Source organism: Phyllobates terribilis, unplaced genomic scaffold (genome assembly GCF_046119375.1).
Source record: "Phyllobates terribilis strain yellow unplaced genomic scaffold, ASM4611937v1 Scaffold_1__5_contigs__length_1240528914, whole genome shotgun sequence".
NCBI classification, from domain to species: domain Eukaryota; kingdom Metazoa; phylum Chordata; class Amphibia; order Anura; family Dendrobatidae; genus Phyllobates; species Phyllobates terribilis.
The window spans coordinates 103,375,435-103,390,374 of record NW_027362761.1 but is presented as its reverse complement, the minus strand read 5'-3'; the positions used below and the strand labels follow the sequence as shown (position 1 = coordinate 103,390,374).

Sequence of the window (14,940 nt, the reverse complement as noted above, 5' to 3'; positions counted from 1 at the left end):
AGAATATGAAGGCCAAATGGTGGAAATGTTTGGACAAGATGCAATTACAAAAATGAAAGCTAGTCATATATACATACAGTACAGACCAAAAGTTTGGACACACCTTCTCATTTAAAGATTTTTCTGTATTTTCATGACTTTGAAAATTGTACATTCACACTGAAGGCATCAAAACTATAAACTAACACATGTGGAATTATATACTTAACAAAAAAGTGTGAAACAACTGAAAATATGTCTTATATTCTAGGTTCTTCAAAGTAGCCACCTTTTGCTTTGATGACTGCTTTGCACACTCTTGGCATTCTCTTGATGAGCTTCAAGAGGTAGTCACCGGAAATGGTTTTCACTTCACAGGTGTGCCCTGTCAGGTTTAATAAGTGGGATTTCTTGCCTTATAAATGGGGTTGGGACCATCAGTTGTGTTGTGCAGAAGTCAAGTGGATACACAGCTGATAGTCCTACTGAATAGACTGTTAGGATTTGTATTATGGCAAGAAAAAAGCAGCTAAGTAAAGAAAAACGAGTGGCCATCATTACTTTAAGAAATGAAGGTCAGTCAGTCCGAAAAATTGGGCAAACTTTGAAAGTGTCCCCAAGTGCAGTTGCAAAAATCATCAAGCGCTGAAAAGAAACTGGCTCACATGAGGACCGCCCCAGGAAAGGAAGACCAAGAGTCACCTCTGCTTCTGAGGATAAGTTTATCCGAGTCACCAGCCTAAGAAATCGCAGGTTAACAGCAGCTCAGATTAGAGACCAGGTCAATGCAACACAGAGTTCTAGCTGCAGACACATCTCTACAACAACTGTTAAGAAGAGACTTTGTGCAGCAGGCCTTCATGGTAAAATAGCTGCTAGGAAACCACTGCTAAGGACAGGCAACAAGCAGAGGAGACTTGGTTGGGCTAAAGAACACAAGGAATGGACATTAGACCAGTGGAAATCTGTGCTTTGGTCGGATGAGTCCAAATTTGAGATCTTTGGTTCCAACCACCGTGTCTTTGTGCGACGCAGAAAAGGTGAACGGATGGACTCTACATGCCTGGTTCCCACCGTGAAGCATGGAGGAGGAGGTGTGATGGTGTGGGGGTGCTTTACTGGTGACACTGTTGGGGATTTATTCAAAATTGAAGGCATACTGAACCAGCATGGCTACCACAGCATCTTGCAGCTGCATGCTATTCCATCCGGTTTGCGTTTAGTTGGACCGTCATTTATTTTTCAACAGGACAATGACCGCAAACATACCTCCAGGCTGTGTAAGGGCTATTTGACCAAGAAGGGGAGTGATGGGGTACTACGCCAGATGACGTGGCCTTCACAGTCACCAGACCTGAACCCAATTGAGATGGTTTGGGGTGAGCTGGACCGCAGAGTGAAGGCTAAAGGGCCAACAAGTGCTAAGCATCTCTGGGAACTCCTTTAAGATTGTTGGAAGACCATTTCCGGTGACTACCTCTTGAAGCTCATCAAGAGAATGCCAAGAGTGTGTAAAGCAGTCATCAAAGCAAAAGGTGGCTACTTTGAAGAACATAGAATATAAGACATATTTTCAGTTGTTTCACACTTTTTTGTTAAGTATATAATTCCACATGTGTTAATTCATAGTTTTGATTCCTTCAGTGTGAATGTACAATTTTCATAGTCATGAAAATACAGAAAAATCTTTAAATGAGAAGGTGTGTCCAAACTTTTGGTCTGTACTGTATATTTGATGAAATATTAAAATATCCCATAGAGGTGGACCACCTGTGATCCAGGACTATTTAATTTTTTTTTCCTATGGGCCTAAAAATTAACAGGCAGGTAGTTACTAACAGAGGCAACTTCTTGCCTTTTCTACCCATCTCAAAGCATTCAATGACCGCTCCTGCCGGCGATTCAGCTGCTCCCCGTCAACAGAGCAGCTCTTCTTCAGGGTTGCTTTGTTGAAGGGGCCTGACTGCCGATGTCATGCTGATTAGGCATGTGGCATGGACAGTCACCCCCATCAACAGAGAGAAAAGAACATGCTCCTCTGTCAGAGTAACATCAGCAGAAACCACTGATTTGCCAATAGGACCAGTCTGTGACCGCTCTGTTCCAGCAGAGATCGGCACCAGGCACAGCAGGCAGGTAATTATCGACTACCTGCCTGTTAGTTCTTATGCTCGTAGTAAAAAAAATTATATCATCCTGAATAACCCGTTTAAAACTTATTTTCACTCAAAACCTAAAAATTCAAATATGTGACTACAGTTAACTCAACTATCAAACAAGATTTAGGAAGGTGAGATATGAGGAGATCTTTTACATGGTTTCTTAGATTTCCTTACTCTAAAACTTAGGGCATTAAAAATATCTACACTGAAGTATCAATTCCTTGCTACTCTTCTGTACCACTGCTTGGGTCTCCTGCCAATCTCCTTGTTTTCTCTTCTAGTTCTGACTGCTTCAGTCAATCTGAAGCTGCAGTGATGACCAATGGTTTGTAGACCATGCTGGTCCCAGTTGTAAAAAAGGGCTGGGCGATCCCTCTAAATCATTAATTTACAGTCTTTTTGCAATAAAAAGTTAATCACTGTTGGCCACTTCTCAACAAGACACTGCAAGGATATCCTACAGAACAACTCCACATATCTCAACCTCTGGGAAAAATGTGCAGCAGGCTTGCTCTAATGTTTCGTTAACTCATAGACTTAAATTTTCAATCTATTCTCCATATGTAGTTATTTTGCCTGGTGATATTTTATAGTAGATAAAATATAATAGCCTTGATTATCAATTTGTAACTTCCCATAATACATTGCCTTTTCAGTCACCAGTTAGATAAACTTAGCTGGCTCTAACGTAGACATGTTTCCTACCACCGAGTAAGAGACTGGAGACAATAAGTAGATACGGTGTATATATTTTAAAAGGTAAACTTATGCATGTTTAATTCTTGCTGTTTAATATCTTGTGAACGGAGAGACACTGAAATAAAAACTCCATGAGCTTAATATATGCATTTGTGCAATCTTACCCAATATTACAAAGTAGATTTTCCCTGGCACAATTAATTTACAAAATGAATGCAATAGATAATATTTTGGGGTGTTTTGTTCACAGCATGGGGTGCAAGATGATAATTACCATTCCTTGGTTGGGCACATTAATACTTTGCTTTTTTTACAAAGTTAAATGCCTTCTCTCGAGAATACCCCCTTGTTGACTAGACCAGACTGTCAATTTTATTTGCCTGCCACATTAGATGTTCCCAAGAGGGATGAAAAGGTTCATGAAAAAAGAACAGCAGAGTAGGCAGCATAATTCATTGTGAATTGAGCAAAGAAGTCTAATTCAGATAAATGGCCGACCCCAATGCATCCTACCTGTTATTACAACAGACATGCAGTATCTGTGCAGTAAATTAGTCAAACCCCAAAAGGGCTTGGTGGGAGCTTATCTTCAAGTGTATAATTTGAGTGATGAGGGAGCTGCCTCCGTGACTAGACTGAGTGATTTGTTTCATGTAGGAGATTTAAGTAACTGTCTTCCAGCACTTTCACCCCTTCTTGTGCTCATATTACAGCTGTATTATTGGTCTTTATTAAACCTCTTATACTATACAGTTAAAAAGAAAATATAAAAATAAGCTTGAGATTAGGAAATCCAAAATGTTCCATAGACTGCTGTTTGTAACTGACTGCCCTAAACTGCTTTGTGATCATCTCCATCTTCCATATTTCTACCAAATATGTGTTCTACATAAAATATAAATGCGGTCATACTTGGTTGCTCATCAGCAGGTGGCTGATTTGAGGTGGCTTTGTTTGTTTAGGTGGCTATAAGGATGAGCTATGTCCACAGTCTGCGTTGATGCCAAGGCAACCATCCATGGTAAGGACCATTGAAAAGGAAAGTGTACTGCATAGTATTCAATTTTTTCTTCTCAGTTGCCTTCAGTATAGGAAAGTATAATCTGCTGTGTTTTTTATGCAGCAAAATAAACAGTATGCAAATCCAAACTTGCTAGGTGGTGGCCAGGAGGACACCCTTAGGCTAAATGGACACTGCATTTGTGCACTTGGCCAAAGGAATGCACTTTCCTGTACAAGGAGCCAAAGCAAAAAAAAAAAAAAACATATATCATGTTGTACACTTTTTCCAGTGGGTGTCCATAGTGAACATATGCTATGTCATCCATACATATGGTGGACACTGCTGGCTGTATACCTCATGAGCGTATATGCATATATTATTTGGTAGTTCTTACTAATATGTAGGTATTACAGGTTATCCTCCTTCACTTGTTAAAGGGGTATTCCCATCTCCAAGATCCTCTCCCAATATGTAGTAGGTGTAATAATAATAATAATATTAGCAAATACATACAATTAGAAATGTAGTATAGTTTTTCTGATTCACTAGGTCTCTTTCCTCACGTGCAGGCATTGCAGGACCTTAGGTATCCATGGTTACGTCCACTGATAAAGTGACAGTTAGTTAGCTAGCTGCTAGTGGTCGTAACCATGGATACCTGCAATGCCTGTACATGAGGAAAGTGGCATAGCAAATCAAAAATACTAAACTATATTTCTAATTGTAGGTATTTGCTAATATTATTATTATTATTATTATTACACCTACTACATATTGGGAGAAGATCTTGGAGATGGGAATACCCCTTTAATACAATCTTCTTCACATACTAGACAGCTTTCCTGTCCATCGCTGCTGATGGAGGAGAAATTACCAGATCTGTCTACCAGATTCTTCTAACTCAAAACCATATTCACCATGGGAAATGAGGCTGATGGACTGATCTAGCCATATTAAATATATGCTTTTCTATCAGCAGCCATTTTGAGAACTTAGAGCGCTGTGCAGTCTGTGAGGAACCATGCATTAACAAGTGCAGGAGGAGAACCTGCAATACAATATATTTGTTAAAATAAAGGTATAGGGCCTGATTCATTAAAGCTTTCACGACAGAATTCTGGCATTAAAATTTTGAAACAAAATGTAGGTGCAACCTGAAGTTGCGACTTTCAGCGTTTTCACGCTAGTTTATCTTAGTTCTGACAAAATGGGCACAGCTGGGGTGGGACGGGGTTGTGGTGAAATCTCACTCCAGCACCTGACGGAGTAGGATCGGCATGCTCCTCTTCATTAGTCAGGAGCATCTGACTCCAGCACACCACCTCATCAAGACCAGCATAAACAACATTTTTTATTTAATAAATTAGATTTTTGCTTTCAAGTATTTTTTAAGTGTGAAGTCTTAACTTTCTGAATTATGATATCTATGTGACGTATCGGTGTGTTGTCCAATTTTTAATTAGACAGCACAGGACCCATTTAGAATATTCCATTCTGATCCTCAATATCGGAGCAGAATAGGACATACTCGTGTCTCACTGACCTCACGATCAGTGTTTTTCACGGATTTGTGAATAGATTCATGAAACTCTATGGATCTATAAGCCATTCGATTTCTGAAAGTAGCCTCAGAGTGATTCTACTGAATTGGACAGCATCTATTCAAAGACAACCTGACATCTGATACATGCTGCCCAGTCAATGGACAGCATGTATCAGACACTGGCTGTGTAATCTCAGCCAAGTATGTTTGACTTTAAAAAGCCACGGCATTTCAGAGAAAAACATACTTTTCATAACTGCTGTGGACCGAGTAGTGCAGCAAATCAGTCAGACAGGTGAGTCCCTGGCAGCTTCTTCCCTCCCGATGACCTGGATTTCCACACACATGTAGACAGAAACCTGTCAATCCAGAGGAGGGGGCAAGAAGAAGTTGCCGAGGACTGTCCAACTAGATTGCCGCATGGCTGGGGGCTATTAAAGGTATGTTTTTCTCTGAAACACCGCAGCATTTTTGAGTCAAACAAAACTGGCTGAAATAATACAGCCAGTGCCAGATACATGCGGCTCATTGAATGGGCAGCATGTATCAGCTGTCAGGTTCACTTTAAGCTTTACAGTACTACAGAGGCTGAGTAACCCTACTATCACTTTGCACCTTTATGGACAAAATTCCAGAATCTAATATGACAGGCACATTGCAAATTAAAAAACAACACATCATCTAAAATCTAATAATGTAACTTTAACAGCTCAGACAATACATAAATAACGATTTCATTGTAAGAGCTAAAAAAAAAGAGTTGAATTTTTAAGTCAATAAAGCAAAATACTTGCATTAGTAAGGGTTTGAATGCTCCCACCCCATAATGTAGCTATATCTGAGGGTCTACATCATATTGTAGAGAGCTGTGCCACACTTCTGCTCTCTTCATTCTCAAGTTGACAGTATTGGACAATAGTCTAAAATAGCAGAGGCAGCAACTCTCCATAGTGAAGTCAAATGATAGGGGTGAGATGGGTGCTTTAAACTGGGTATAAAAAATACTTTTTTATATTCTAGAGAATAGTGGAGGCCTTAGGATCTAGGTATGGCAATATCTTTTGACATATCTGTGTGACTTATTTGGTGATACTATTTTGTGTACAATATTGCTCATTTACTTTTAAAGAGTTATTTAAAAAAAATAAGTTATCCTCTATCACCAGGATACCTGATAACCTACTGATCACTGGGTACCCACAGCAATCCCAAATCAGGGATTTGGAACCACAAGAATGGGACGTTGCAGCCCCATTCTGAAGCAGCAGAGGTGCGCATGCTCGACCTCCACTTTCATCTATCGTCTACGGGACTGCTGAGTGCAGTGTTTGGCTATTTCCAGAAGTCCGTAACAATGATTGAAGTAGGGGCCGATCATGTGCACCTTCGCTCTATTCAGGCTGGGGCTACAGAGTTCCATTCCCAGGGTTCCAAAGCCCCAGTTTTGGGATTGCTGTGGGTATGAGCAAGTTCTCCCCCATATTATGGATAGGAAATAACTTGTTTTTTTGGGACTCATCCTTAAAGGGAACCTGTCACCAGAAATAATGCTGTTAACCTACAGGTTAATAGCATTATTATGCTGCTCGGCGTCTGCATGCAGCTGAATACAGGGGGGGGGGGATTAACTTTATTCTCCCCCCCCAGCATTTGGTTTAAGTCACGGGGGCGGGGCTGGTTCAGTCACTGCTTGGTTGCAACCGCGCCCACAGCCCTGACTGACACTCCCTCTGCATTGCGGCTGGCTGTCAGTCATGGCCGGGGGGCGTGGTTACACCCACCGATCTGAGAATATACCACCGGCACCACCCTCACCCTCCATGACTGAATCCGAATGTTGGCAGGGAGAATAAAGTTAATTTTCTCCCCCACTGCATTTGGCTATGTGCAGGCGCCAGGCAGCATAATAACACTGTTAACCTACAGGTTAATCGCATATCTGCAGGATAACAGCATTATTTCTGGTGACAGATTCCCTTTAAAGCTTATTTTTTTAGTGAAATGTCCCATTAAGAGCCTTGTTACTACAGTATATACATATGAACTACATTGTAAACCAAGAGCAGTTTGATTATTTATATAGCATTACAAATGACATAAACTGTCTGTATAATAGTATACATTCAAATAATTTTTGATGTTTTTTCCTCCTCATCTTCATTTTTCCAAACACATCCCCATAGGCTTATTTAGTGACATTTGCACATACAAAGTGAATCATAGTCATCTATTAGAGTCCTCAATAGCATGAGCTACATGCTGAAAAGGGAAGGGACAAAAATTGCAATGGGCAATGTTACAGTCCTCATTTTCACGGCCACTGACTACATTCAGAAAATAGTCTAATATCATTTATGTGTGAAGTTTTTGTAACTTTCAATAGACACATATTGGATGAATTAATTCATTTTAATGTTTATATTGGGGCAGATTTTAATATGTAATGAGTTGTACATAATCATGACTATCATAAAAGTTTGCCATATGTTTTTAGTATAACTATGGACTAATTGTATTGAAGTGTGTAAATTTGGACAAATAGTAGCACTCCAAAAGTTGGTGCCAGACTTTAGTATAGCAACTATTTTATTCTATATCATAAACACTTCCCTTTTATTTCTTGTATAGAAACATCAATCACTTTCAATACAACTAGGCCTCAAAATCTGCCCCCAATGTCAGTACTTATAAGACATGAAGGATATGTCTCCAGAGTTATGGGTGTGGTTTGTTTCTGTTTGTTTTTAATGCAGACCATCCGGATTGCACCCAGAGGATGAAGGAGCAATTGGGGCAATGGGAAAATTAGAAATGTAACTGGGTAAATATTATTTCTTATAAGATTAATTGCTAAGTTTATTGTGTGAAGCTTTTATCAATTACTTTTTTTTCTTTTTTTCACTTGTAGTGTTTGCTTTGCCATAAACTTACTCCCATTTTAAGCACTGTCCATTTTATGTGATCATTTGATAACATACACAAATGCTTGTAGCTACATCTCAAATATTTTATAGAGTCATTTCCACTTATCCCACTAGTGGTTGTCCATTATGGAATTCATAGGACCTGATTCATCAACACCGACTATTTACTCCCCCGCCGTCTTAATGATCTGGCATGATGGAGTAAGGTGCTCATGATTTATTAAGAGGCGCACTCCTTTTATAAATCAGAAGTGTCTGACAAGTGTCATGCACCTACGTGGGCTACACAATAATCTTACTCCACTCCCTGACTGGAATAACATTTTTGTTATAGGGAACACCACAGTTAGTCATGAATTAGAAGAGCTGTGGAGTCACGCCCCTGTAGCGCCTCAGGTCCTCCTATTTTGGTGGAACTAGAAATAACTCATGTGAAAACAACAAAAGTCGCAAAAAAATAAAACAATTTGTGTCAGTACTATGGCAAAATTGATTTGATGAATTGGGGCCATAGTTTTAAGGTTTAAAAAAGATCATTGAGTTCAACTTATAACCCAACATGATCTAGAGGAAGGCAAAAACCCCATAAGGCCGATGCAAATTGCCCGATGTTATGGGAAAAAAGTTATTCCCAATCAAACTAGTTCCCTGGATCAACGTTCCATCACAGAATTTAATACCCATAACCTGCTGTAATATTATATTTTTCAAGAAATGTATCCAGGCCCTCCTTGAACTTTTTTATTAAATCGGCCATTACGACATTATGTGGCAGAGACATCTATAGTGTCACTACTCGTACAGCAGAGAATCTGTCTATGATGATGATGAATTGTAAAAAGAGGACGGCTGCCTTGGTACACATAGAATATTACTACAGTTAAAAATAACACCACCCCTAATCATAGCAAAAGTCGAGTAGATCATAATTAGTAAATCAGTGTAGACTCTATTATAGCCCCATAAATTATAATGTTGATAGAATAGTTAGATGAATTATTAAGGTCATGTAAAAATCTCCAAAGTTTAAAACAAATGGGCAAATGGGCGGGATGCTCAAAAGACCAGTAACAGACTTTTTTCAGAGCATTTATAAGATTCATCAACCCCTAGCGCCCAAAGAATTTCTCTCTTGACATGTAATTATGACTACTAAGAATGAAATTTTAGTGCCGTTCAGGGCATGTTTAACATGTTCACTTCAAATACATATGTTCATTCTACTTGAATTAGATGGCGTACACAAATTATATAATCAATGAGGTCACAGTCCTAGGGATTTTGTATTCATAATCTTTCCGTCCTTAATTTAATTGAAATGTAATAATGTGTTACCGTACATGAGGCACAAAATCTATGCGCCATAGGTAGACTATAGTCCATTCAAGATTGTGCTGATGAATGGACTATTAGTTGTAAAAGCTTGCTATTGCTTTTAGGGTATTTTCACATACAGCATTTTTTTCAAATGCCACTGTAGTTTTTGATGATAATTTTTTCATCCAAAACCAGAGGGGATTCAATAGGAATGGGAAATATAGGACTAACACTTTTTATAACTGTTAGATCCATTTCTGCCTTTCACTAAAAAATAACTGCACCAAAAATGTGTTTTTCCAAACCGCAATGTGTTTGAAACCAGGGTAAATCTAGTCCATGTGATTTTCATATGTTATATAAATGGGTGAGAATATTAGGGAAGAGTCAGACGGCCGTATTACTTGGACAAGTATCGCAACGCAATGCTCGGACTGCCTGTCGGCTCTCCCAACCCGAGCGTGGCAGCACATATTTCTATGCAGCCATATTTCTATGGCCAGTCCTGTAATCCTCGTCCGAGTTATACGGCCGTGTAACTCTTCCCTTACATTGTTAATCTTGATCCATGTAATAATCCTGTTTAACAATGTCAGCCAGTTCTAAAAAATTTCCCTTACAAAAAGTTTCACTCCAAAATGTATTATTGTTATTACTTGCCTAATTTAGCTTGAATTGTCCATGTATAACCATGCCATCATTTTTGGGACACCAAGTTATGCCTCATTCAGACATCTGTTGTTTTTTTTGCATATGAGAAAAAAATTGACCTTTTTTTCATCAGTGTTGCCAGATCCAATTTTCATCCATTTTTGGTCTGTGTCCATTTTTACAAGTATGGCATCTATTGTTTCTTATGCAAAGGAAAAAAAATCCAAACTTCTCTGACCTATTAGGCTACATTCACAAGTTCAGTATTTTGATCAGTATTTTATATCAGTATTTGTAAGCCAAAACCAGGAGAGGAACAATTAGACAAAAAGTATAATAGAAATGTACACCACTTCAACATTTTTGACCCAGTACTGGTTTTGGCTTACAAATACTGATGTGAAAAACTGACCAAAATACTACCATATGAACGTGGCCTTAAACCGTAAGACATAGACAGCATTGGGTGACACAGACATATTTTTCACGGACTCATTGATTTGAATAATGAGTTTGATCCATGGCTCGGATCAAAAACAGAAATGTCTCTTTTTTTTGCAGACACTCTGTACACACAAAAAAAACATGAACATAAACTATAAGGCTACGTTCCCACGATGAGCTTTTGGTAATTTTTTTGATGTTGCAGATTTTCTGCACCATTATGTATAAAATAGGATGCACAGCCATGATATAGACATAGGGTACCCCATTATGTATAAACACTAAACTTAAATGTAAGGACAGAAATACACAAAAAATGTGCAAACCTAAATAATATAAACTTATATTTATTAGACAAGAAAAAACAATCATAAATGAAACAACACCATAGCAGACAAAATACACTTATAATAAAGTGCATAGTGGGAATGCCCATTAGTAATCATGCAACTAGGTGACCATGTATTGCACAAAACCCAAAATGTATAAGTAAAAATTCAGCAGAAAGGTCATTTGACCTTCAGCTATATATAATGCAAAGGTATATGGTACATAGGGTAATCTGATAAGATAATACAGGTACAACAATTATAACCATAGTTGCATAGGACATATATTAATCTATATCCATCAATGCAGAAATATATAATAGTTATATATTAACATTTTCTGCACCATATCTGCACCCATTAAATAAAATGGGTTACTTGCATTTTTTTGAAAATATGCAGCATAAAAAACTCACCAAAATCTCTTGTAAGAGAATAGCCTAATGGGCTCATATTTTACTTGTAAAAATGAACATTTGAATAAGACTTAAATGTTTTCCATATTACTCAAATATCAAATAATTAACTAGATTGTCCATGTTTGATATGGAAGACCAATGCATTTGTGACAAAACCTCATAATGATGTGTGCCCACTATGAGTTTTTCTAGCGTTTTTGCTGCAGAATTTCCGTAGCGTAAACGCTTGCAAAACGCTTGGTAATCCGTGCCCCATGATCCCAAATGATAATTCGCATGTGCTGTGCACATGCTGCGGAATTTGCTGCAGCGGATGTACCTTGCGGAAAAATCCGCAGCATGTCCATTATTTGTGTGTTTCTGCATGCGGATTTGAGGTCCCAATGCATTTGAAACACGCAAGTCAAATCCGCATGTAAAAACGCTGCAAAAACGCATCAAAACGCTTATAAAATCCGCAAGCTTTTTTACTGCCAAGAACATGCAGAAACGCTACAGAAATTTTCTGCTTCATTTCTGCATCATGGGCACATACCCTAAAAAGAAAAGTTAGTGGTAAGAAGTCAAATTTAGTCGTATCTCTACTGTAGGGATAATATTGAAGTCTCCCAGCAAAATAATGGTTTCCAGATTGCTAGTTTGACACGTTGTCTGCTTTTAAATTGTTTTTACAGATAGATATTGGTTATGTGACAATAGCACGATTAATATAAGAGCCACCTGATTAATCAGAGGTTAATGCTTCATTAGGTGAGCACAGAACAATGCAAGTGCAGTACTCATTAGGATAGCCGTCACTGGTAGACAAGTGTACAGGCTTGAGATGGAGGGGCTATTGCTGAAACATTATTAATATCACTGAGGCTTAGTTATTCCGTCAGACTACATTCCACCAACATGACATCTCTTTCCTTATATTATTTTAAACAACATTTATTGTATTTTGCATCTACTAATGAAAATATTGTTATTGAAGCAGATCACAATAAGGGCTTGGTCACAAGTAGCAGATGTGGTGCAGATTTTCCATCTGGATTTGTCGGGATTATGATAAAATGTGCAACACACCACAGTAGTGGATGAGATTTTACCAAATGTCATCCACAGTGGAAATTGATCTGCGTTATAGATTTTAATTCCACACAGTGTCAACTTTCACCTCTTATTTCACATTTTGGAATGCAATCAAATTCACATTAAAGTCCACTACTTGAACAACCCCTGCTTGAAATAAATGTTTGGCCCCGATAAAATAAAAAAGCTTATACTCACCTCCCGTGCCGGCGCCGTTCCAGCGGTGTCAGCACTCGTGGTCCCAGGGCTGCCATGCAGTTGCTGTGACACGTGACCCCGGCTCCCAATCACCACCGACGTCACTGTCTCCGCCTTTTGACAAATCGAAAATGAAGAGGAAGTTCGGGCTGCAGCTGCTCTCCGACTTCCTCTTCATGTTCAATTCGACATGAGGTAGGATTGGGCGCCGGCGTCACGTGTCACAACAACAGCACGGACTCCCCGGGGAGAGCGAGTGCCGACACCGCGGGAACAGCACCAGCTCGAAAGGTGAGTATAGGCTTTTTTATGTTATTGGGGCCAAGTGTGGGGAATAACAAGGAGTTGTCCATGTAGTGGACAACTTCTTCAAGGTCACAGACACACAATTGGTATGTGGTCAGTATTTTACCTCAGTATTTGTAAGCCAAAACCAGGAGTGGAACAATCAGATGAAAGGTATAATAGAAACATGTCACCACTTCTGCATTTTTCAACCAATCCTGGTTTTGGCTTACAAATACTGATGTAAAATACTGACCAAATACTGAACCTGTGAATGTGGCCTTAATCTGTATTAAAGTCCACAACAAATGTATGTGTGAAATACCATAAGGGTATGTTCACATGGTGCAGTGATGCAATTTTTGCCAAGAATTTCCAAAAATTACTTCCCTTTTACCATGTTTTTGGAAAATGACAATGAAAAATTGGAACAAGAATGCATCAAGTAAACAAAGCCTAAGTTAAGAAATAGCATGTGCGATAAAACAGATAGTAATTATATTTTCAATTCATGAAATCGCAAGTAAATGCCACTGGAACCCTCATCTCAGGAACATCATGAGAATGGAAAAGTGGCCAAGCATGCTTCGATATGCCATGAATGTCCCAGATGGGTCAATCTCCTTAAATTAAAAATGTACAACAACTAGAAGGGTTTGAATCTTTTGAAATTCAAATTTTCCAGGTGTGATTAATTTTTCAAAAACATTTCATTCACAGCAAATCGATTTGATGTGAATTGCAAAACTGCAATGCCTCCAACTGCTCTTAAAAGACGCGTCTAAGCTCAGGATCATGCAAGAGAATAGGGTCAATAATGCAAATGGCACTCAGCTCAAACTGTCAAATCACAGTGCTCCGATTCTCTTGTACGGGAGAATCGCAGCACAGGTGCGAAGAAGATGGAGAAAGTAATTTCTCTATCTCATTCATTGCCTGCGCCAGCGGTAATGGGACTGCACTCAGATGACATCCGATGTTTCACACGCACCCATAAACTTGTATGGGTGCATACGATCCAATTCTCAGATGCACTCACAGCATGCTGCCATTATTTTCTCATGCCGGATCAGTATGAGAAAATAATCGTAGATCTGCACTGCCCCATAGTATAACATTGGTCTGAGTGGTAACCAATCGGATAACACTTGACCATGTTATAAGCTTGTGTGAGCGAACCTTAACACTCTGAAGTCTACTAGGACTGTGTTCAACCCCTTTTAAGCTCTTAAAGCACAAACACGGCTTTTGTAGTATAGTAATGTCAAAGACACCTCACCATAGAAATGGATGGTTACCTGAAAATAACCAATGGCTCATTTAATAACACAGTGCACATACATATTTTTCATGGTTTTAAAAATATATAAATGATCCAAAAATTATCCCTCTTGGTAATTTGTGATCAGAAAGACTGTTCTGTGCAGAACACTGACTCAAACTGTTGGTATGGCTATCAGAGGTAACATCATCCTGATGGAACTAAGATGAGTGATGTGCCATGTATTCAACAACTCCCTCTGCTTTCTTACCAAAATGAAGCTTGCTGAAGGCAAAGAAGGCTAATTGTGGCCAGCATTTAGTAGTACTACTGCCAAGTCAGCTGGTGGTATCAGTGGTGATGGTGGTGGTGGTGGTGCTGCTACTGGCATAGTATGTTTTTTTTTCTTTTACATTACCCCGTCCATTGCCATTGCGACTTTTTCTTTCCCACCTGAATTTTGCAACCATTGGCAAAAAGAACTAAAAAAACAGGTAAATGTTTGAATAAAAAAAGTTTTTCTATTTTTATTTCTCAAAAAATTCAACCCCCTTTTAAAAAAGAATGTAATAAGAAATGCTAGGTAGGTACACGGCCAAAAAGCCAGCATTTATAACATGGTGCCATCACTGTCCCCTCTTTCGGACAAATC

The 14,940-nt window shown here is 38.8% G+C and overlaps 1 protein-coding gene across 9 annotated transcripts in view; it reads left to right on the top strand.

Moving 5' to 3' along the window:
• BNC2 (basonuclin zinc finger protein 2) overlaps window positions 1-14,940 on the top strand; it is an 858,290-nt gene that overhangs the window by 832,023 nt on the left and 11,327 nt on the right. Inside the window, exon 8 of one of the 9 annotated variants that reach the window (XM_073665426.1) lies at window positions 8,140-8,207. The exons of the other annotated variants lie outside the window; for them this stretch is intronic. Coding sequence (XP_073521527.1) covers window positions 8,140-8,203 — 64 coding nt within the window. The 3' untranslated portion in view covers window positions 8,204-8,207. The remainder of the gene's footprint in view (window positions 1-8,139; window positions 8,208-14,940) is intronic. 9 annotated transcript variants of the gene reach the window in all.